A 26,771-nucleotide genomic window follows, 5' to 3' on the forward strand; every position below is an offset into this window, starting at 1 on the left:
TCTAAAAATGTTCATTGTTACGTGGGGTATTACCAGTGCATATACAAGTGTACGTGTATTAAGAAACATAAATTATTAAAGAGGCAACTTGTGGCTTTATCGCTAACAAGCGATCTCGTTCAACGAAAGTAAGGAAAACGAAAAGAAATACTGCAAGAAAAGTGGACAGCTAAATTAACAAAAATAAAATTACAAGTAACAATGTAGACTTATACAGTTACACAAACTAACGTCTAAAATGAAAAATAAAAGCTACTCTCTCAGTATCAACGTTGTAGGTAAAGGGCACAGCGTACCTGATGGTGTGTTCCGAACTTTGCTTGAAACAAATTTGTCTCAAGACCAGTCGTACTACATAAAGGCACAAGTACAACCTCATATGGAATAGGTACGTCTCACATCTCTGGGTCGGTGCCTATATACCAGCTTTTTCCATCAAATTCAGCGAAGGGTTTGTCATTTTGTCAATCTCCAATGTATTATTAATCGGCTTGTGTCTCTCTTTCTCTATGTAGATTGTTCCATGGAGAGTGTTCTGAACAGTTGTTTGGGTTGATGCTGCTTCGTTCTAACACCTTACGAGCCGAACTCAAAATTTCATCAGTATGACCATCATGGCTGGAAGTCTTCCACGGGCCGCTTCACAATAAACATTTTCTTTTGCGAACTAGCAAACTGTGGAATAGACTCCTGGCAGATACGACCTCCAATTGTCAAGTTGATCAAACTCCTTCCTCAAACACCGGCAACGTAACCACTAAAATGTGTGTCCATGGGCTGCGATGACTGCTTTTTGGGCGTTTTTTTTTTCCATAGGCTCGTTTATATACTAAAAAAAAAAAACCTACAACCCCACCTTGTGAAGGAACGCAGAAGCAAAATGGCAGGAAAGAGGAAACTCATTTATAATGAAAAAGTATTGCCCCATTCAATGGACTACCACATAGTTAAAAAAATATGTCCTAGTACCTTATATTTAATGTTACACTTCATTTCTGATGAAAAGTGTATTTTCATTTTAATTATTAATTAAGGCATTTCCAAGAGATCCGAAAGCCGAGTAACCGCAGGCTATAACCCGAGGTCATGTCTCCTTTGTTAATAATTATGCTTATAGCTTTAATATCGCTCCATTGATCTCCATATTTTTATATTACATTTTATGAAGACAAAAATTAAACAAAAAAATACAACTCGTTTAAAGGAAAGTCTTTTTTAAATAAATATTAAATGTAAATTGAATTACTATAACAAAATCTCTTAGGATTTCGTTGTAATACATCTAGTTCCAATTTAATATTTCATTACCTTAAGATATGCAAGAGAAGTGTTGGCTCAGTGCCTTTAGGTTGCGACTCTAAGTCGTAGGTTAGATCTTAACATCAGGTGAGCCTCCAATTACAAACCAAAATTCAAGTCAATATTCACTCTTTAATTCAGTAATTCATGGTTCCCAGATATCAAATTTAATAAGTTTTTGACAAACGACAGACGTGCTTACCGCTGCCTCGATATGGAATCCTCTAGAACCACAAATGACGATGTGTGTTAGTCACCAAAGGCGTTTGAAGAATAATAACTCTAGTATGTGAGGCCAAGAACCAGGGTTGTGGTCATTTTAATAAATATTATTATTACAGTTCAATGGTATTTACGCGGGGTTAAAAATAAAAACACTGGTACGTGTATGTTAGCATAGATATTTACTCTACGCCTGTTTGTCAGTCATCACAGTCAAAACAGATTGCCTCTGTTTATATGACGTTTTAATTTTTCTATTTCAATTGAATACATACATAAAGTGAATATTAATTGTTAATGTTGCATTTACAATATAAAACAATCAAAAGAGTATTTAGAAAACAAATCAAAAGAAGATAATCACACGTTTTCCAAGCACCTGAATGGAAAAGAGCAGATGAAGTAGACAGTACGCAATACTCTATCGCGTCAAAATGACACCAGGCGATGTAATTTGTAAGCAAAACTAACATAATATTATTTCGTATTATTATACCTCTAAATGACATTACATAGCGTTTAGTACGTTAAAATTATCAAAAATTACGCGTGTCATGTAAGTGTACGTGGCTTATAATCTATTTGCCTAAAATGTTATCATTTGCACGCAACGGGATTCGATTACCAGACCATTCGCTAAACCTGACTAATGTAAGCCAAAAATGTATTGGATTTTGAAAGAATCTAGTCAAAGTCAGACTCATACATAGCCTATATGATTGCTAATTTCTTCCTATAAGATAGTTGCTATAACTTATTATATTAACCCGACCAAGAATATAGCTAAATGTTAATATATAGGTTGGAATATATTTATATTTCTAAAGTCATTCTATTTTACTAAATATAAAAGCAACTTTTATCGAACTTTAAAGCGATAAATTAATAAAACTCGCATGTTCACAGCTTTCTAGCGGCTTATTAATAGGAGCTATTTAGGCTAAGGGAGTATGATGTTAAATTGACATGCTATTTCACTTACTTTGTAAAGGTAAATAGAAAGTAATTCCGTCTATTTTTGCTAACCAACCCAGAGGAGGCGTTAACATTATCTATAATTTCACCCCAATGAACTCCAGTCTGCTATCACTGCGTATACGTGGCGTAGATTTCACGCAGCGCGATGATAGCATGGTAATAATCTTATCACTATAATATAGTGTTTATATACAAAATATATGCATGAAAAGCATTACTCACAATAGTTTTAAGTGTAATCATATCCTTGTTACCAAACATAAAATAGAAAAATTACACCTTTAACCTCATATTTATCATCAATTGTACTTGTACTTCGGTGAACCTTAGAACAAAACAAAAATAGACAAAACTACATAAACTCAATAAAGATGAATGTTACTACTAATTTAATGAATGATGTATCTTAGCTTATTTCCTAAGTCAGGAGTTTTAGTTTTTATTATAGACTTCAAAATCAGATTAGGGTAAAAACCGCCTTCACCAGGGAAGGCATCGTCCTTTACTTCGGTCACACCACTGAGCCTTCGTTCTGCCCTTCGGGCGATTAAACTCCCCGCGAGGGTCCAAGATGAGGTCTGACTCTCGCAGGAGACGCTCTTGCGTAAGTCGCGGGAAGACGCCTCGGCCGAGCTACGCTCGCGGAGTTACCAAATGCCTTAAGGCCAACAGCGAGATTCCGTTCCAAAAAAAGTCATATAAACGTGTTTGCAATTTTTTTTTAATAAAACTTCCTTAAGAGATAAAACTTAATTACATTATTTACATAACGCGACATTTTGAGCAAGAAAACAGTTATTTTCCAAGGACTTCGTTCGTGACCGCCTTAACTCCTGAGCACACTCCAGAGACCTCAATTTAAACGATATTAAGGTCAGCTCGAATCTCAGTGAAGGATGATTTAGGAATTTCATTTGGAGCTCAGAGCAATCGATATCAATAAATGATATTCCTTCGTTAATTGAGAAATCGAGTAATGTTATCACTCTTTGTATTTTTTGTCGACTTGAAAGTTTTGATTTCGTCGCAGTATTTTTTTCGTTTGTTTTGTTTTATAATTATGCCTTGTTTAATAATCACGTCGTATAAGCAGACACATAAAGTCAATTTTGTTGTGCCTGTACTCAAAACAATAAATAGCCTAACCGAAAACGATTATTGTTTCGCCGGGAAAGAGAACCCAGAGTTGAACATGTTATGTCTTATCCACTAAGCCACTATTGGAAATTAAATGCGCATTTGAAACTTGAACTTTTTATAAAACAGTTAAATTATTTACACATTATTTTTTAATCTTTTATGAATTTTATATATCAATTATGCTCATCAAATGTTAACGAATAAATAAAAATGATTCAAGAACTTTCATTTTAAGCTCGTCATTAAAGTGGCAAGAAAAGGATAGATGCGGAAAATGTCCGGAGGGAACGGGATGGATATCCCGGCAAAGATTAGATATTGTGCTAGTCGGATATGGAGATACGATTTTAATGAAGCTTATGGTATAATCTCCAATTCTAATTTTGGCACACATAAGCTGTGCTGTATGCTGTTGTCATATACGACGCTACGTTTATCACACGAATGCCCTATTTTATGAAAAAACTATGATTTAGTTTAAGAATACCAGTGGAGGAATTTAAACGGCTAGTAGATTTCAGTAGATATTAAGGTATCATACCTCATTTATCTTACATTTGTATGAAATTGTAGTATATTTTCATAACTTACATAGCTATAATAAAAATAATAATTAACAGCAATTGGCAGCATTTCCTAACTATACTATATACTTATATACGCTATAGTTATACGTTGAGCGAGAAACGCACCAGCTCTGGGGTGACCTGTACTATCTATCAGGCGCCAACTTAAATCTTTAATTAGAACCTGTGCACTTAAACCCCATGATTGTCTACTCCAAGGGAAAAAATCTAAATTATAGGAAATACTCTTATATTTGAGCGGTTTTTTGTTTCCGATTGCTCTGCGGCCGCGCAATAGAATAAATTTATACATAATATTGCATATATAATAAATCGATTTCAATCTGACTTCATGATAAATAGACAACTTTTAGTATTGTTTGTTTAACATTTCTTAATATTAGTATAATTCTATAAATTCAGGTTAGTTTTGTTAGTGTTTCAAATACTAGAACATTATGGTAAAATTATTTTAAAGCCCCGTCCATATTTTTCCATTTATTTTTGTATTTAGCTACATATATCCCAGTACTTCTATTACGTTCAAAGTATTGTACCAAATATCGTGAATACAATTTATTGGTAAAACAAATAAAAACGTCACCTTGAATCTATTATGGCAATAAACAAATACCTTTAGCGCATAACCTTCAAAGTGTAGAATTAATTTATTTGTAACTTAAAAACTAATATTATGTAAAAAAAAGTTAAATGTTACTTTCAATAACTCGGCCGCAAATTCCAGATACAAGTTTTTTTTTATTGCAACATTGTCATATTTATCAAAACCTATTGAATATTTTAGTTATAGATATATTTAGATTTGATCAGACTAATCTAGTTTTGTGTTCATTGTAAAATACGCTTTACTAAACATAAATAATAACCTCATATACAAATAATTTTCAGTTATGTATCTAATTTTGTAACAATAACGTATTTTTAAAATATGTAAATTTACTATTTCAATGCAAAAACGGGCGACATTGATATTAAAATTTTAGTATTTGACGTGTCTAACACATATCCTTGGCTAAGTGCAGAAACTTAAATAATATTATAAAGTATTTGTGAAAAGTTGACAATGTTATCTTTAAAGTTATTGTAATACTGACACGTTTTACTAGTTGGAGATTGTGTCACATCTATATTTCAGCTTCATTTGTATAATCTATGCTCCCGCTTTGGTTTCAGGCCAGTCAGGGCCGATCTCTCTCCGCTCACCCTTGTGTACTGAAATCCGAACACCAAACTGAGACTGTGTAGTGTTGTGCGAATGTATGGATTGTCGTAGTAGGGGTAAGTTGAGAACCTTAATTTCGTATGACCTATTACTATAGAATAATACCCAAAAAGGAACTTAATCTATTTAGCGTATTATATTTTTTAGCTGTGTTTTGTATAATATTGTTAATAATTAATCACCGTGACAATAAACCTTTACAGTTTCCATACATTATTATAAATTAAAACTGTATTTAAAAAAACAAATGCTTTATATCATTTTTTTATTGAATTGTATATATAGTTTTGATACTTTATCGATTAAATTCGAATATCGTCATTGAAATAAGTTTTTTAAACAATCAACCCAACGTATGCGTATTTTTCATTTGTTTTATGTATAACTTGGCAGACCATCGCTCTCTAGTAGCAGATCATTAATATAACAAGTATTGACTTCAATATGTAGGTGTTCTAATATTCAATTTAAAATCTTTCGTGTAGGAGATTTCACATTTAACTTAGTTCTTGTTAAACAGTTTAGCGACCTTTTTCTAGCCAAAAGTAAATCAGTTCCTAGTTTTTGTGCGCTGTATTTAGTATGTAAAATGAAATATTCGCTGTTCATAGAAGGCGTGTATGTAAAAAAATCTTTTCTATTCATTTATGTTTGTTACAAGCAAAATGTTTATTTTTTTTCTTTTGCATTTGCAATCAGCCCTAAAGCTATGAGCGAACCTGTTTTGTGGTGCTGTCGAGTGGAGTGACTTCCCTTTGGTAGCATTTACTCATCAAATTTTTGTGCTCTGGATTTCGTATGTAAAAATAAAATATTCACTGTTCACTCGAAGGCGAGTATAAAGCCCTACATATATTTCAGGTTAACTTTTCTATTCATTCATGTAAAAGAAAAATGTTTTTTTTTTCTTTTCCATTTGCAATCAATGCTAAGGCTGTGAGCGAATCTATGTTACTGTCATTTGGAGTGGCTTCCCATTGGTATTATCTACTCATCTACTGCCAGTCTTCTAGCTCTAGAATATGTTGAAGTTTTAGTCTAAAACGGTTTCTAAGGTGAAAAGCATACTAATCGTAATCGTGCTTTGTTTCATTTTCGTCACTAACTATGTAAAAAACTCAGTTTTGTATCGCGCCCGTACCCACAACCACCAATGTTTAAGCTAACTCGGAATATGCTTAAAAGGAGTATTAAGAATATCCATAGCGCAAAATCACCTCATATACGGCAAACCTAACGTGACCAACGTCCCGTTTTGAACGGTACTGTGCCTTTTTTCAATTACGAGTCCCGGTGTCCTCGATATGAACTGTGGGACGCAAAATTTGAGCAGCAGAATGTCAGCCGCCAACTAACTTTTTCGGAATAAATAACTTTAAAAGAGTGTTTTTTTCATTGACTGCATATTATTGGACCTAAATTAAACCAATGTCCCGTTTTCAGTCAAATAATAAATGGTCACGTTAGGCATACCCCACGTACACACTTCACTTTTACACTATCACACAACACAGCCAAATTAGTTATCACTTAGTTATTGAATACTTTTTAGTATGTTCCCTTTTTTGAACCTTTTTGTAGGTAAATATCATGATCTCTGGCTATTTTATAAGTGTGATTGTTATAATATACAGCTGTAGGATTAAGAAATAAATAATTATTTATTTTCCAATTATTATGAATGGTATGGAGAGATAAAATAGCGACGGAAGTAAATTCTTTTATATATATGCGCTCTTTGAAACATCACAATAAAGTAATTGTTAGCAACGTTCACTGGAAAATAATCATTTCTTTCGCGGACAATGGATAATAATAATATTATTATACCAACGACTTACCCAGGCTATAGATAATTTTATGAAGGTATTTTGATGTTAGTTTTAAAATGTAAAACTTAAACCGTAACGAAGAAACTTTTTTTAATTATCTATTTCTTGTACGAACAAATCTTAAATTCGAATTTGTGCGTCAAGGCCTAGCTGAACGTCATTTGTCCTTTTATGGGCTGGTAACTCCTCTGAAGGAAACCTATAAACATTATCTTCTTCTTCTTATAGTGCAACTCCTTGCGAAGATTGACGATTATCATGGATAGTTTAATTTTGGATGCCGCTTCTAAACAATAACTTGGTGCTTTAACATGTCATAAGTTTTTCAACCAAGACGTGCGACTGCGACCAGGTCTCCATTGTCACCATTACCGTGTATGATTACTTGAAGGAGCTCGTATTTTTTGGTGTTACGTAAAACATGTCCGAAAGTCAAGTGTCCTTTTCATAACCGTCATAAGAGCTTCTTCTGCATTCTGTCCAGCGTAATGTATAATTACATTTATAAGTAAGATTATATGCCATCGATTAATGAAACAGAACTTTTAAGCCCTATCTGATTTGTGAGGGTTTGAACTACTAGAACATGGATATATTATAATTTAATACTTTTATATACATATAGCTGCACACGAGTGTCTGCGAAATACTTGGCTTTACAGTTTTGTCTAGTTTTTACGTGTGACAGCATCGAAGAATATACTCGTATAATTTTTTTTTTACGATACGCTCATTTGCATTTGCTTATCCCAAATCTAACAATAGATTTAGTATTCTAAAGCTGGTACATAAATACATTTTGAAATCCAAACCCATAGATCGACCTCGAGAAAGCGCGTCCATCAAAACAAAACTGAGGAATGCTCTCGAAAGTTAAGAATTTACCTTTTTAGTGGTGAATGAATTATTGCAAGAAAATATCACCATCTAATATAATGTTTATATGAGCAAATAAGTTTTTCCCCTTAGCAGAATGACATCTGGGGCGAAACAATTAGTTTCTGTGACACAGCGAGAAAATAAACCACATTTGTTATTTCTAGGAGCTGATTAATATGGCTTTGTATAATATTGTAGTTGGATTATTGCTTAACTGTGTGACTTTCATACCTTATATTATGTTCATATTCGGATGTGCATTATATTTATTTACAATAATCTTACAGCTACATATCCATTATAAAACTTAGTAGATAAGTATCTCAGTATATTAATTCGTTTGGTTTACATGAGAATCTGCTTCACCAGGTTCATTTTTTGAAATATTTATTATTATTATATATATTATATTTGCAATATTTTGAGTATCATTATAGAAAATAACATAAGTGCATATAACCATAAAACGGAACAATAACTTATTATTTAGACTTAATGAAACAAAATCTAATAATAATTTTAATTATTATAATTATTACTTAAGAATATTCTAAGAACTGTATATTTGTGTATGTAACGATTTAGTTAGATGAAACAAAAAATAGTTATATAGTTACAAATTTAGCTCAAAATTTGTTAGATTTGTTTTTTATATGCGTAATTAGTTTCTAATTTTCGCTCCGACCTTCACATTTAATCGCTGTTTTGTCGTTAACTTAATGAAGCATTGTTTTACAAGGATATTATAAGACTCCGAGTCGCCAACATTAACAATATACCTAATGTAATTGCTTTTTTTTTCTTAAATTACGAAAACCTCTTTACTATTTAAAAATACTTTTAATCTAGGGTTATACAAATAGATCTTTTACACCCCATATATATTACCGTTGAAGACATTTGATTATTAGTACGTATAAGTTTTTAATACATTTCAGTGCATTTTGGAGTTGGTTCGAGTGTTCAAATGGCTTCAACGTGCAACTCTTATCATTGAGGTCTTAGGTTCGAACCCGGATGTGGACCAATATACTTTTTTCTATGTGCGCATTTAACATTCACTCGAAACCCTTAGACACAAAAAGATGACGGCGTGTGTCAGACACAGGAGGCTGATCACCTACTTGCCTATTAGATTGACAAATGATCATAAAACAGATACAAAAATCTGAGACCCAGACCTAAAAACGTAGCACCATTGTTTTTTTAAGTCTTTTTAAGGAGCGAGCTCATATCAATCTGAATTGTGCTTTTAACAAATATGACTAAACGGTGTTTTGTCTGAGTTTAATTAAAAGGCATATTAGCACTACAAAGCTGTTTGCTGAATTTTCACAAAGTTTTTTTAGCTGGTTTCTAAACGCAGACGTTTTTAAATCAACCTGAGAGCAGTTGAGATAATTGATATGTTAATGCTTTTATTTAAATCTGTATAGCGTGCCAAATTACGAACACACACATAAGTGTTACGTGCAGGTTACGTGTTTTGTTACGAAAACTCAAAATCCAAATTTATTTTTTATACAAAAGCGGCCAGGGTAGGAGGTTCAGCTTAAGTTAAGCGGAACTGCCGTGCATGGACTCTTTAAATGCCAGAGGGCTCGCGATGGCGTTGCCGGTCTTTTATTCCTACATTTTTATCCTGTTTTTATTAGAATATTCGTGTTTTAACTGTACAGCCATGTAAATCTTTTTGAGAATTATGATAATAATTCGTAAAAATGTAAAGATGAAAGAATTGTAACTACGCCATTATTATAGTGTCTGTCTTAAACATTCAAAACAACCTCGTTGTTCGAACGCTCGTTACACTTTAACATAAAAATTTATGGGCTTCCAGTTTTATAAACACTTACAATTTATACTCTATGGTATTCGTAATCTATGATTCATACTTCGGTTAGGCATCGTTTGATATCAAAATAATTTATAAGATTATCTCCTTACACAAAACATATTTCTATCGTATTTATTATTATTTAAACAACGAAAATAAGATGGCTTCTTCCAGAACCAACAAAAATTGACCTCAAAGAAAAGTGTTCAAAGAAGTTGTTCGGATGCAGCTGAGTTTCATCATTTGATATCGAGGCAGACTTCCGTCCTTCCACAACCGAACGTTTTTTGTCCGTGGGCAGCGGTATCACTTAATACCAGGTGGACCTCCTGCCCGTTTGCCCCTATTCTATAATGTACTTATAAATAAAATTAAAGCTGCGAATTATCATCACGAAGGCTATGTTTAAGTTGGTACATGATAAATGCAAGTAGAATAAACATGACCATCTAAAACTATTGAAAATGAAGGTTATGGTTTCATATTTAATAAAGGCCAGCGTGTGTCTAGATCCCAAACGTAATAAAAAACTTCATTGCTCTGCGACATGTTTGTTGAACGTGTGTTAATGTTGCTAACAAAATACATTTTGTATATTACCCAAGTTACTAGGTTCCCTTTGAAATGTCAATTAAATGGTATACGTTTGCCTAATATTTACAATTTTGCTTAACCGACATAGTAATAATAATTAATAAAACAAATTTTAAAAACTTTATTTGCTGAGGCAGTGTGCTTTAACGCTGGCAGCATTTCCTCGCTGTATTGCGATATTTATTCATTGAGCGAGTAAAGCAACAGTTCTGGGGACAACGGTACTTTCGACCAGGCGCCAACTGAAACCTAGAAGAAATTAAGTTATAATAGGTTTTATCATGGTTATATTACTATTATTATACTTCACATCACAGTGTCCTTTCGAGTGAGAAACCAGCACCTTCTATACATTGATAAACATAATATATAGTTTTTAGATTATTCCGTTGTCAGGAGTATCATTATCAAAGAACCAAATATCTTTATACAAAATGTTAATCGATTATCAAAAAACATGAATTCAATAATGTCGAGAGCAAAACAATATTCGGACACTATAAATTTGTCAAAGAATAAAAGTATTTTGCGTAGAGAAAAACCGAATCCAATAACAATTTATTTCGTATTTAGACAAAGGAACATTTCGTAAATACTATAGACATTCGTAGTGTATCCAAATTTTCTTTTTATTCACCGTCTTCATTTTTTATTGCTATTTTTTATCTACCACCGTTATATTTGAAATCTTCCTGCACTTACTAAGTCGTTACCTATGAATGAAATAAAAATGGGATTTATTCGAGTTATATTTAATACCAGTACGTGATGGAGTGAATGCCTCCTCCAATTTCTTCCACTTGTCTCTCATCTTCGCTACTACGTATATTATTATTGTAAGGCTTCGTATTACGCTTTATTCAGGCGTTTTCACTCGTTTCCTTTTTTTTAAAGTAAGATCGCTACAACAGCCCTTTGGCATACTACCCAATGGTTTTATAAGTACCTTATCAAAAACATAAATACGTAATAACCATGTTTTTCAATAGCAATACATCTTCATTATCATCAGCCTTCTGAGCCTGAAAAATATTCGACTTTTTAACATAGGCCAACCGGTTTTATTTATCGTACGAGCGAGTGGTAAATGGGCATATAGACTTAAATGTACAGTTGATGGGGTTCGAAGCTACGATCTCGACTTTCGAAGCCACTACTCCAACGGTCAATACATTATAAGACGGTAACAACAATGTAGTGGTATATTATTATTATTCTAATACTATATGACTCGGTAAATTGTCTGAAAATAAGAGAAAATACAATGTCTGACATGCTTTTACCGTTAAATACGAACAGAAAATTGTGCTCTTTATTTTCTCAGTGTACTTTAAAGAGCTTTGTTAAATTATTCTTGTTAAATACAAAGGCGAAATAATATACAGAATATAAATAAGTAAATGTCAAGTGCTCTTAGTAAAACTATGTGAAGTTGAGTGCACTTTGCACTCATTTAATTTAACTAATATATGTATACAAAATTCAAACCCACAGTTGTATGTTGTATGTTTGCCGAATATAAAAACGGAACATTTGATGGAAACCTGTATGTATACTTTCCTCGGCTCAAACAATATTAAACTATGATGACAAATTCCAATCTTTTCATTTTCATTTGGCCTTTTTAATCTTTTAATTACTTGCTTCGTGAAATTAATTTTCCGTCACTGAAAGAGTCTTCGTTTTGTGCAATGAACAAAGGACATCTAAAGCTGTGTAGTAAATGTATTAATTACATTTATTCAAAGCTTCATATTAATTGATTTTGATTTATGAAATAATTTTTAAAATATACTCACACTCTTTCAATAACCTTTGTTAATTATATTATACCCATAATAATTCAACACTGCTAACCCGGTGGTGTTATGAGATATCTGTATTAGTTTCATTGCTTTGGTAAGACAGCCCTCTATGTCCGATTCATATTAAATGTTTAAGATTTATGGGTAAGGGCTTTTAAGGTCATACTTAGCGCCAAGTGTCGAATATATCACGAAATGGTTCTTCACGGAGTTTGCGCAATAAAGAAAGTCTATTTGTTTGGAATTCAACCCATGATCGCATATTGCGTTTCAATGTTGCCATTACTCTTAAGTATAAATAAATATACTATAAACCTAAATTAGTTATCAAACATTTAGTCAGGGTTCATTTCAACGGAAGGTTAATTTCAGGTAATAGGTCATAGAGCCTACTTTAAGGTGCTTTAAATTTATTAAATGAAGACAAGATCTGCAAAAACATGGACACTTAAAATGCTATTGCAATGAATTTTGTTCCTTCATGCATTGTGAAATATATACGAAAGATAGAGATTTTAGACATATATATATACACATAAGTAAAACTTGTCTATGACCCAGCAAAATGAAAATTCTTAAATAATATTCTTTCTAAAATGCTTCATGTTTGAGTTGTATGCAAATCGTCATCTCGGCAAGGCTAGCAGTAAACAGAGGCGATGTACTTGACCCAGTTATGACCTTGAATTTTGTAGACGTGTGCGCTTGCCTTAATAGATTTTCATAACCCATAAAATACAAATTTACTATTTTATTTGTTACAATTCACAGAGGATTTTCTTTGTAAACCGAAAGTTTTTTAACACAGCATGAATATTTTCAAGATTACTATATTTTATTAATGATCCTACTTAAACAAATATTTTTAAAGTATAAATTAAGTGAAACACATGTCATTTGCCACAGATATCGTTATCTGTTATGTGATCACTTTCTTTTCTAATAGGCAAGTAGGTGATCAGATTTCTGTGCCTGAAATAATTTTTCACGAAACATAGTAAATTTTATATAGTTATTTAAACATTTTCTCTTTTTAAGTAAATACAAATCACTTGTGCCAGGTTACCTAGACCTTCCGTAACTTACGGGCGAATGGCAGACTTTGTGTTTGTATTAGTGAGGAACGTTATATAATAACAGCCATTATATCTTCCACTTCTGTGTAACTCAAGTTTTGCAGCTATTGGTATAATTGTTTCGTCATTGAATGCGTACCAACAACAATCATGCTTTTATTTAATTGTTGTCATAATTGATTCGATGTCATGACTGGCCAATGTATATGTGATTAGGTCAATTGTCAGAAGCACAACCCCCGTATTATTATACATTTTGCACCGTTTTTACTTAAGTACGTATATTTTTTTTCATCACAGCGGAAAGCAGCGGTTTTTAAAATTAAAAAAAAATGTTTTCAAATAATTGGTGAGGTTTATATTCAAAATACAAATTCATTTATTCATCCATATGAATGTACCCATGTAACACAATGTACACTTATGAACGTCAAAAACAGAATTGTATATAAAATACTCCTAATTTTACATTTACTGCCAGTTCTCAAATCAAGGACGAAGAACGGAAGAGAAGAACTGGCAATAAACTCTCCGCCACTCTTTTTTTGATCGCCAATTATCATTTAGACTCGATTTTGAACATAATTTACGAAATTACAACAATAATATTGTATTATCATTATGCAAGTATTTTCATTATATGATGATTATCTGTATTGAACGCAATAATGATACATCGTATCTATAGATACCATTATCATTCCTAAGTACTTGATACGATATATATTAATTTATACTTCGACATTCCAGAGATTATCTAGCTTAGGTAAAATGCAACTTAGATATAATTATTATGACAGACTCATAAATCATAAAAACACGTAGCAGCAGAAAAAAATTGTAGCATAGTCGATAACACTATTCATTTATAAGTCCTAAAATAACAACATTTTAAGCATTAAAATATGTAAGTGGATGACTTCACAAAATTTATACACACATAAATCATACTAGAACATGAATATTAAACTAGCAATAAAAACGAAACACAAACTTACAATTAATTAAGAGCGTAATACACAAAATTACTGTAAGTAGGAAGATTGTTATAAATTATATCAATATTTTCATTAATGATAGTAAATCTAAGAGCGTGATAGTCTATTCACTGGAGTATTAAAAGGATATGTAATATTTTGCATACACAATTATCATTGCATTTAATGAATAATTATTTTTCCTACAAATACGCTCTAGCAAAGAGGATTTTATGTTGTGTTTGGTTTGCGTGAATTCTAACTATAAAGAAGAATGAAGCAAAATATGTTGTAAGCGCAAATCTCGAAGACGACATTACAATTCGAGTATATTTTATTTATTCCTTGAACTATGAGGAAGGTTTTTATGAAAGGAAAAGCGAACTATCACTATGTTGGTATGTAGCTACTAAATTAAAAAGATAGTCTAAGTAAATTAATATTAAGGCGAAACAAAGTGCGCGTGGGCTAGCTGCCCTGAATTTGAATAAAAATGCTTTAATGGAATTTATTGAATTACCTAGCTAGATTCTAATGCCATATATGCCGTCTCCGCTTTGGTGGAAGCACATGCATGAAAGTCATCATTACGATTATAGCAGAGTCCGTAATGGGTACGTTCCGCTCGCAGTGGAAAAAAAAATATTGTCAATTAATATGATTATGTAACGTATTCGTTGTACGTTTTGCAATGAAAATGTTTTAATTCGAACAGTATTAAAGCGTTTGTAATTGCCAAGAGTAAAAAACTTCCCAGCGGCAATAAGAACGTTTTGTTGTATTTTCTGTTCAAAAGTTAGGAGAGACTCCTATTGGAACTTATGTAACCGTTCACATATACAATCGTAGAGTTTAATACTTGATTTAATTTACACAATTATTTAATTCAAACACACAAATAGCCTGCTCTTAATCATTATTTAAATAGTGATTAATTAAGAAGGATTTTTTTAATTTACTAGCTTTTATGATGTTATTATTGTTTTTTTTATGAAGGACCCCTACATACTAACATATCGGGCACGCACTCAGTCAGATATGTGACCGAGTAGCTAGGTAGCAGGGGAGTGTGGAAGTCTCCCCTTTCTTAAAAAGGGACATTATTAACTTAGAGGGTTGGCGTCTCACGCCGGGTCTGGGAGACAACTACTCCGGAAATATCGTCATGATATTTATGGGCGAGTCGGAGCCCGCTGACCGGCGCCACGCGCGTTTCCTCTCGTGCTATTAATGTCAGTGCGATCCAGCACCAGCTGCGATATGTGCTTAAGCAACATGTCGGAAAGTCCATCCCGGGATACCCTATTATTATGTTGTATTTATTGCCACTGACCCCAGAGTTGGTGCTTTCCACGCTCATCTAATCTATCTAAGTATCATCTAATAAGTACACTGCCACAGGGATCACATTTTTAAATGTGTTTTCATTGGCTGATTGACATGTAGGTTAAGAATAATATTACTACAGACTGTATTAAAAATACATTTATACGATTTAATATATATCCCTTAGATTTCTGTATATATTTCATGATCATTTGTCAATCTAATAGGCAAGTAGGAGGTCGATTTAAGACAAGCTGGTTTCATCACGATATTTTCACCGAATGTTAAATGCGACATAAAAAGAAATCCATTGGTGCACAGTCGGGGATCGAACCTCCGACCTCAGGGATGAGAGTCGCATGCTGATGCCACTAGCCCAACACTGCTCTACAACTTAACCTATACCTGACACACATAAATCGAGTCAAAAGAAATTCTTGATTAGTTTTGGGTTTTTAAATAAAATAACCGGGCTTGAAACGCCGGACCTTCATAAATTGTATCAAAAATAAATTTCACGTCAGCTTTCTAAGAAAATACATATTAGTCCATTCGATCGAGCTACGATAAAAAAACCAAATATATACGTTAAACTTATCACAACATGTTTTTGCGAGAGTAAACAAAATAATTCCATTACGTCATTCTATACAATCTCAATAAAATTCAAATCCAGATTTTTCTTAGTCCAACACATCGAAAGCTCTTAGAATCTTATTTCCATATATACACTCAAATGTGAGATTTATGCTAAAAGCTGTATTGTGTTCGCACAATTCAGTGGGGCGTATCAACCTCAAGATTCTGATGACGCATGAGCAGAGCGCAGGTGTTGTGAACGTGGCAACGTGGAAATATTTCAGAGGAATGCTTTTTGTAACTATCAACGCCTGATACAGAATATACACTTAGTAGTGGTTCATATAGATCACCAACGGTTTATTCACTAATATATAAAATAGATAATTTACTATAAATTTACGTACAATAATATAATACGTTACAAGTTAAGCGACAACGGAAAATGATATTTATATTTTATTCACGTATCAAATTTGAATCAATATATTCGTAAAAGCTTTTTTCACTTCACTGCATAACGTATGCGAAACTTGATATCTGACAGTCACAGAGAAAGACTTGCGAAGTGTCAAACGGTAATGAAAAGGAGTATGTATGGTTGGATAAGGTTTGGTCATAAAATTAGAAACTCGGATATAAGTAGAAATACAAAAGTTATAGTTATACTTGCTCGTGTCGACCAATCAAAATGAAGATGGGCAGGTCACTTGATAAATTGGGCAAACGTGGTAGTCAAGAAATGGGAACAGAAGACAGAGGCACCCTAAAATATGATGGCCAGATGAGACTAGCTTGACCTTGGGGCCAAACTGGACGAGAGTTCCCAATGGGGTAACGCGAAAAGGCGCACCGATAGATATTTTATAAACGGATTTGCTAAAGATTTTGCTTGGAACACGTACTTCGGAAGGAAAGTTTTTTTTTAATATTGCTGAAAACATTATGGGTATACGTAGTTTTAGAACTGAACTATTGTGGGTACTTTATTTTGTAGCAATCGATATTTCTTGAGCAATCTGTTAAAAATAACGTAACACAAACACTCGCCGTATACCGCTTTGTTTATTTTATATTATCAGTTTATTTTAGTGGTCTATATTAGATTTACGTTAGATTTCAATATTTGAACTATATATATATACTTCCTTTGATATTAAATATGTATTATTTTTATAAAATCTAAACAGCTATACAACTGCTCCGTTCTAAGTAAAATACTCTTTTCTTTACGGAGCAATACAAATAAATAGTTAGTAATAGAGAAATATTTGCGATTAGGCTTGTCTATCAAGGCAAGCATAGGTTCTACGCCCGAAACCAAAATTTAATTATATTTTTCATATTGATTTATAAGTTTTATGTTTAACTTATAAACTTGGATTTTTATAAATATTAAACATGACAAATATATCATTTAAAATTAATTTCACCCATTCTCGGAGAACGAAAAAACATTTTAAGGAAATTGTCGAATGTTGTAAATTGAAATTCATGTGACACAAAAGTTTCTCAGCCTTTAAGTCAAAATTTACGGAATTTCGGCCTCTTCGTGTTCATAATACAATACAATGGCATTATCGGCTTTGTTTGCGATATGCATAAGTAATATAAGGATTCGATGATATTGAGAATGTCAAATTGAAGACTCAATGATCTATAAATGTGTCTATTAGATATACAGTTTTTGGCGAGAAGGAAATGTTTAAGATTTCACCACGTAAATAAAAGAAAATTCTTGGTATTTTAATATATAAAATATATATGCCCTAAAATATGGCGAGGGTGCCGATGGCTGGCCATGCGTGATACTGGTGAACGGGTGCTACTTGTGGTGACTCGTACGGTGGTGGTCGTACTTGAATTCGTGTATGCGGTGATGTTAGTTATTTCGACTATGTATTTGTGTGTTGTTCTCACGAGAATGTAAGTGCGTGCTCCTATTTCACCATACCTAATGCTGATAGAGGATCTTTGAAAATCTGAGACAAATCTTTGTTTTTAATTTATTTTATTATTATTTATTACTTAAGATGTCATATGGAACATGGTTGCAGCTCCTTACAAACGATGTGTAATATAAAAAATAACTTGGCAATTTAAAAGGGTGGCAGAGAGTTTATTGCCAGTTCTTCTCTTCCGTTCGAGGCCCTTGATTTGTAAACTGGAAGTAAATGTAAAATTAGACAAATTTAATGTATATTTCTTAGAAAATAACCAAAAAAATACATCCTTCGAGTTTAGAGTCAGTTAAAACATTATGTTATATTAATATATTCTATAATATCTAGTAACATAAAAGATAAAGCCGTCTTTTGTGTAAAGTCCTACAAAACCGTTAACCTCGAAACGGGATTATTCCTATTATACCTTATCTGTGATGACAAGATGTATATTACACACATATTTAGAAGCGACACTGAAGAAACACTTTGATTATAGTAATGTAATATTAGTTTGGTCACATGAAGTTCTACTATTACTATAAAACTGAAATGTCTACTAATAATTGTCTTATTGATTACAAATTTTATTTTGAAATGTTTTGGCATGCATTTGTACTCTTCAGCTTTTCATTCATTCTGTACATTGCTGGCGACTGACTAGATAAATTTGGGTCAGGAAGTAATCTTCTCAAAGGAACCTTCAATAAGATTGTGGTTGCACTAGCTTCTTAAAGGGAAATAGCTTCGAAACCACTGTGCTGCAACGACCAAAGATGTTATGTGAATTTGATCGAATTAGTAGAAGCATTTATCGTACTTAGTCCTACATTAAATTTAAATATAGTTTATGTATAATGATCACATCGTTATTAGTGAAAAATAAAAATATAATTTACATTTAACATTTTCTCAAATCAAGAGCGTAGACCTGTTGAGAAAAACTGGCAATAAACCTCTCCACTGTAATATACAATTATTTTCTGTTACAAATTTTTTGAGGAGTTGCAACAGTACATATTGAAGTTATTAGAATAATATATACTATCAATTCATAGAACAATAACGTTATATTAAGATCATTCTATATGGTTACTGGCATCGGCTTTAACGATAATTACCTCGATGATAACATAAACGGCAAGTTTTGGTTTAATCTTATATTATTTTACGAAAGATTTGCAATATAGCAGGGAGTTGCTATCAGTATAAAAGGTATATTACCACAGGGACCAGACTTTTTGGATTTTTATTAATATATTTTGATTTACATAAGATTGTAAATTAATAGATAGCCTAAAAGGTTAATAAGTAATGTGATTTATAAGTAAGAAAAATCTTAGTGTAGTCTTACTAAATTATTACTTTCGTCGTAATTTAGTTCTTAGCCCCTTTGGCTATTAAGGTCTAACTAATAAATCATACTTATAAACCTAAAATATTGGTGTTTCAATCCCCCTATTCCACTTAAGCCTCTAATTTCAACGGATTTGGGGCACAATTAAGCGTTAATTGGGACTTAAATTACCAGTTATTTTGCCATTCAAAGACCAAGCTTACACGATAGCCGTTGATTTAAATAATTTTACATGTAATGGTATATTAGTTACCAATTAAAAAATATATTTTCTTTGTGTGCTCATTGACAGGTGGTTTGTTTTAAAAAGAAAATCCAAATCTGAATAGTAATTATTGTGAAACAAGAAAACAATTGAATGAGACAGAAGACTGTGATTAAGTAGTTGCAACCGTAGGATGCAGTTATATATTAAAAATGGACTGACGTGATTTTTCAGGAACGAATTGGAAGACGCAAATAGTAAATTGTTAATAAAGTTTTAGGCTTACTTAATGTTAACACCAATAAAGAACTCTGTGTACGTCTGTTAGTTACTGTAATTACGTTTATATGCCAGTTTCATATATACATTTCAAATTCTACACATTTCCCTTTATTAATAATCCTAAAATTTACAAAAGAGTAAAATATATTTAACATTAGATATAGATGTTTAATATATTTGTGACGAGAAAAGACCTAAAAAAATTACTGAATTTTAATTATTTGTGACGATTCAAAGGCCAGGTTAATGGCAATGTTTCGTTTTGAAATTGCCGAAGGGAAGTTTTTTATTCGCAAATTTGTTGAAAATTATACAGGTTTCATAATTATTATCTTTTTCTACTGTAAAGGGCCGTTCTAAAGCATTAGTTATAAATTCGGGATCTCCATCAAAAGTACATGTTCTTAAAGAGACATAGAAGTAATTCTTGATATTATTTTTTATTGGTAAAAATAAAATTAGGTTTTATTACGATTACGATTAGGTTTTATTACGAGTACGATTTTTAATGAATGAAAAATTCAGGATACAATATAATTATTATTATTTATAATTAAATCCCATTCATGCCTATAAACATTAACAAACATTGCACACACATTTTAAACAGAAATAATATTTTTCAAGGTTAAGGGGTATAAGAGGTTATAGAGGATAGGCCAGGCCTTCTCCAACTGTCTCCATCTCTCTCTATCTTGAGCATTTTTATACGATATAGTGTACAATAAAATTATACTTACTTATATTGCTAAGTATATCCCTAATTTTTTATTCAAGTAAAATCGCTATCATTTTATTCAATAAAGTAATGAGATATCGAGGTCTATTCGATACATGTGCAGGAAGACTCAAGTGCAAATTAATTTATCATGATTCGCTTTGACATATAAAGTATGACGTAAAAAAACACAGATAATATTTATTTTAAGACACCGGTAAATAAGATTTTAAATGTATTTTTTTTTTTGTTAGAAATATGGTAGCGCTTACTTTTTTTTGTATATATTGATGGAATCTATAATACTGTAGTACATCACTTTGCTCTATCGTCAATAGTTTCCGCAGCAGACGCGATTTAGAAAGCTGTATTAGTCTTATTTCATTTTGGATCTATCGTAATTTATATATTCTGTGTTCATCAGGGTAACGTAGGATTCTAATTATAAATTTTTTTTTCAAATCAATAGCTTTAGAGCCAAGAGCAAACTGTAAAGAGGAAATATTTAATTGTTATCTTTCCTCTTTACAGTATAAGTATAAATATATTTATAGTTAATGTATATGTTTTCATCTAATCTTTTTGAATAAGATATTCTACTGCAAACAACATTAATTTTGTCACGACAAACTTATTCACGGTTTATTTTTACACAATTATCATATTTTTCGATTTTTGGAAACTAGTCTTTATTACAAATACGATTCTGTTCAATTTCACGTAATCAATTGAGTTAGAATAATTTAGTTTGTCATTTTCAGGGAAATTTTGAGAGCATTCAGGCGCGAAAATTTATGACAGCTATCGACGTCAATGGGTTTTTTTTTATTTTATTGGATGTCAGTTAACTTTGACAACTTAATTCGGTTTTTGAACCGGGCATTTTAAAATCAAACTCGACATAAATCATAACTTTGTTTTGTGAAATAATTAACGAAAATACATTGTTTTGTATAATCATTTCAAATATAAATCAAAAAATAATAAACAAACAAGGAGTTGAACCTAAACAAAAGGCAGAGCTGGCAATATGTGGAAGTTTGCTCCACAGATTAAAAAACTTTCCGCGCGAATCCCATGAGACACAGACAACAAACTAAATTGTTACCGTATAACAAAAGGCATTTTTATGCACAATATTTTAATTGTATTCATAAAAACTAAAATACACTGTGTTAACTTACTATGCTGGTTTAAAATAGATTTTTACTCCATAACGTTATGGAGTAAAAAGAGTACAAAAAATATGCAAAAGGAATTTTACTAGTGTCCAACACTAGCTAGATTTTGTGTAAAGTGTAGGACATGTGATAGAGACAAAGTCGAAATTGACTATTTTCAAGCATTGAATATTTTGTTCTCATAACTATCGTTATCAAACAAATAATATTATTTCTGTAGGTTAAGTGAATATTTGAAAACAGGTCCGGCATTAGATTTGACTCTAGAGTGAGGAAACCGGCATGACTTAGACCCAAAATGTCGATAGCGTGTGTCAGGCACAGAAGGCAATTGCCAATTTTTACAGCATTTAGAACAAATTCGGTTTAAAAACTTAACACGATTTTAATGATATCTGAAATAAAGAAATGCTATTATTTATAAACCGTAACCTTTCTACTATACTCTTTACGTAGGACTCATGTGTATTACTCGTATGTTCCATCAGCGTTAATTGCATTTGTCAACCAAACAGGACATTACTAGATTACGCTCTCATTTATGTCCCTTTGTCAGCGGCTCGGGATTTTTGGCGTAATTTCGTTTCGTGTCGGCTTTAATTATTTCTGGCATTCATTAAAATTTTCTACAGAACCTTTCTTTAATTTTTTGGATATTTTTATAAACTATATTACTAGATATATTATAAATTTATTTATCAATATTGGCCCTATGGGATGTTACCATGAATTATAACCTATTTTTACAATAGCAACTTTGTCCGCCGGTACGCTGGTTACACGTGTCGTATAAAACACCTTACCAGGACTACGCTCTGGAGGTTTCCTTCTGACACAAAACGTTGCCAAGGCTAGTTTCTGGATCTTAAAAACACACATACACGTTCACATAACATTGCCAGGCCGAGTTTCTGGGGGTATTTTGTACCTCGCATGTAAATCATACATTTTAAAGTTTGTGGTAAAGTGGTATTTGGTGATTTTTTTTGAGATAATTACGTTGCTTTGGTATAGTTAGTTGAAATGTAGTATATGTTTTTGCTTTTGGCTAATACCGTTTTTAATTGTTTTTGTTAGATACAATGTGTCATATTTTTAGAGGACACATGGAGACAAATATTGACTACTTGTCGCAACTGCGGTGACTGCCATGAGTGAGTACTGTAGCACTCGGGAAAGGCTTCATGAAGTAGTAGTCGTTCTCAGGACCTAAAACTTCGTTTTCACCTTGAAAATCAACAACTCTCACAAAACTTCAAACTTAGCTAGTTGTAACTTTTATTCTGTGAACTTAATATTGTTTAATTCTAACATCTCATGAATGCTCTTCAATGTACTTGCACTACCTTTTTACTACCTACCTTTTATAACTAATTATTGTAATCTTTCGCACAGCGATAACGTATAAAAAATTATAATTTATACAAATAAAAAATGGTATCCTATTAAATATTAAACAAAATGTAACAACGAAAAGAAAGGATATTCTTTAATAATGCTTTTAAAATTTAATCACCAATTACTACATCTTATAAAGGGATATACAAATAAAATATTTTGTTAGCTCAATTAGATTTAGAACACGGTTCGGAATATAAGTAATAAAAGAAGCACTTCGCTGTTTGTTGAATCACTCGTTTTATGTGTACAATAAATTCATAATTATTGATGAATATTACTGGATTTCTTCTTATGAGCCACGTTCATTCTTGGTGAAATAATTGAGTTGATATAAATACAAATCTAAAACTTCTTGCAAAAGTTATAATTTGCCTTTTTGTTGCCGAAGTGCAATTGGAAGGAAAGGTGTACGTCGCCCTTACAGGGATAATTGTAAAGCGCCTGAAACGAAATACGAGCAATGCCGCTACATTCTCACCCTCCAATTTACTGAAACAATTTTCGTTTTAAACCAATTTTATAAGGCACTTTAATCAAGAAATATCTTCACGTGTAGCCGATGGCTTTAAGTGATTTAAGTTAAACTTTTAATATCGACTTACGTAAGTTGGCAAGCTGCCAACTTCTTTCAATTAACTTGGCCGGGTTAAATATTTATTGTGCTCTTTTAAACATTAGTTTAGTCTTCCAGATCTGCATAATAGTTCAGCAACTCATAACTAATGCTTTCAAATTATTCTATTATATAATAATAATAATCCTATGGTGCTACAAATCGATATGAGTTTTGGCCTCAGATAGCATCCGTTTCTTTTTTTATACAAATCTGACACATGTTATCAATTTTGGAGTTTGAGACATGCTGGTTTCCTCACAATGTTTGGCTTCATAGCAATAGCATAGCATAGAATTTATTGGTGCAAAGCCGCGATTCGAACCTCAGGGATGAGGATCGCACGTTTAACAATGGCAACACTGCTCTTTCTGCTTCAACAGAGTGTAATTGAACAATCATTTACTTGACAAAAAGTTTTACTGTTTTAACATAACAGAGATTATGATAGGTAATCAAAAGAACGTAACTAAGTATAGAGTATAATCGAACCATAGACTATAGAACGCGCCAATTTTATTTTTAATAGCTTCTATTAAAGACTTTATATAATATACACAACAAATAGAGAAACCAAATATATAGTAACCAAATGATAAACAAACTGATAGAGAGACTCCCGAAGTTGTATTATTAGTTTGACTTGGATACGAGAACTATAAATTTATGTTGAAGTTCTGTGGTTTGTACAATGGCATGGTAATCTGGAAAGTGCTTATTATACATTCTTGTACTATATATTATAATGATAATTTTATTTTATTTAATAATGTTAAATTAATGAACTAATAAGCCTTTCATTTCTTCTCGTAGTTAAAAGTTTCCACATTACATTCAATGAAGCTTAATTTTATTTAAAATCGAAATTATTGTTTTTCATAATTAATACTATAACTATATTTATGCTTTCATTTAATGAATTTATTCGATTCTCACGACTGTCTTCTTTGAAGTTTGCATCCGTGCATCATAATCTTGCATTGGAGAGGTGGAGAGGGACAACAGTATGTGTATGAAAATGTCTCTAACAGTGTGTACATAACATTTTACTGCCAATCCTTGTCTAAGCAACAAATTATCTATTTTAACCAAGATTTTCTTTTGCAGGTAGCAAGATAAGATAAGATAAAGATGCGCACGATCGGCAGTTAAAGAAACTATACGTGTTTGTGTAGTTGTGAGAGATGAGTTTTATATAAAATTATGAAACTAAGTGCAGTGAAATAGTGATTTGTATGTGATGCTATATTGAAAACCATGGGTTGTCAGTTGGGAAAGCTGGCTTCGTCGGAGAGGAGGTCTGGTGACGCGGTCTTGAGTGAGGGGCCGCCGCCGAAAACGGATCCGCGCCTGCCTCTAACTGCGAAGCAGAAGTACTCCATGGTAGCATCATGGAAGGGAATTTCGCGAGCCATGGAGAAAACTGGCATATGCATGTTTATTAAGTAAGTCAATATTACATATATATTTCGCCCAGCGTTCGTTGATAATCGACACCCGGAATCACTTCTAATTTTACTTTGGCACTCGCATTAGCTTAGCCTTAATTCAAATGAAAAAAAAACTATCTTCTATCAAATTTGTAATTAAATGGTTCCTGGGTCAACGAACTATTATTTTTACTCTATATCACTCACGTTTTTGCAAATATAATTACATGCTAATGAAACTAATGCTATCTAATGTAAATACTGAAGAGAGATCCTGTCTCTACCTGGGTCAGATCTCCGACGAATTAGGAAATCGCCGCGCTTATTAAACTAAGAATAGCTAAATGTACAGACTTATACAGTAATTTATTTACGTATATAATTATATCGTATATAATTATATATAAATTTATTAAATTCCTCTCACAAACGTGAACATCTAGCAAAATTTCCTAAAATACCTATTTTACGTAACAACATCCAACGAGTAATTTGCATACATTCAACCGATTTGCATTCAGTCAGTATAATCAAACATATTTACATGAGCACATTGCTTTCAGTCTCCTTATACTTATATGCTGATTTTAATGCAACCATGAATAAATGGTCTGTTTTATCAAAGAGTGATTGAATCAACGGACCACGATATATTCACAAATTTCAATAAAAGTGTGAAGAACTCGTTCGTAATACGTGGGTAACACTGAAAATGTTTAGAACTGGCCAGTTAGAAACATTGTTAGTGAAAACTTTTTTTAATTTCAATTTTAGAATTCTTTGTTAACCTAATGTAGTATATTGCATTCATTTGTTTTTGTGAATTGGCGGCGAATCTAAAACATTTCGTTTTGTTTTCGGCTTACTCAACAACAAATCTATCATAGGCCGTGATTAGCAGTGTTTTGGGAGTAGATGTCGATTCAATACTTTATGTATACTGAATACGTATTGAAGAAATTTAAATAGTTCTTTTAATAAAAAAATTAGTTCACCGTAAAACAGAAACGGAAAAAGTGCAAACATTAGTAATTTTTCCAAACTTCAAAACCTAATCTTTATAACACTATTGATATGATAAATAATACCTATATACCATGAATATTGATTGTATCCGGTATATCTACAAATGATATTGCGGTATTTTACCGCTGCGATTTTTTTGTTAATTTCCAAGATTATGAGCTTAATCATTAACTACACTAGTAAAAAAAACAATATTATAATGATATATTTACCAAGTTACGGTAGGTTTTTATTTAATAAATTCAATAAAAACATTAAAAAT

General features: G+C 32.0%; 1 protein-coding gene and 1 long non-coding RNA gene across 2 annotated transcripts in view; one reads left to right on the forward strand and one right to left on the reverse strand.

The window, feature by feature from the left end:
- LOC123714234 (neuroglobin-like) overlaps positions 1-26,771 on the forward strand; it is a 63,363-nt gene that overhangs the window by 10,427 nt on the left and 26,165 nt on the right. Inside the window, exons 2-3 of the mRNA XM_045668432.1 lie at positions 5,400-5,504; positions 25,161-25,498. Coding sequence (XP_045524388.1) covers positions 25,311-25,498 — 188 coding nt within the window. The 5' untranslated portion in view covers positions 5,400-5,504; positions 25,161-25,310. The remainder of the gene's footprint in view (positions 1-5,399; positions 5,505-25,160; positions 25,499-26,771) is intronic.
- On the reverse strand, positions 11,137-12,164 carry LOC123714236. Its single transcript, XR_006754286.1, has 3 exons — positions 12,083-12,164; positions 11,537-11,612; positions 11,137-11,303 (listed from the first exon to the last, which is right to left on the reverse strand). It is a non-coding gene; the product is annotated as an uncharacterized LOC123714236 (long non-coding RNA).

The sequence above is a fragment of the Pieris brassicae genome, chromosome 9, assembly GCF_905147105.1.
Source record: "Pieris brassicae chromosome 9, ilPieBrab1.1, whole genome shotgun sequence".
NCBI lineage: Eukaryota > Metazoa > Arthropoda > Insecta > Lepidoptera > Pieridae > Pieris > Pieris brassicae.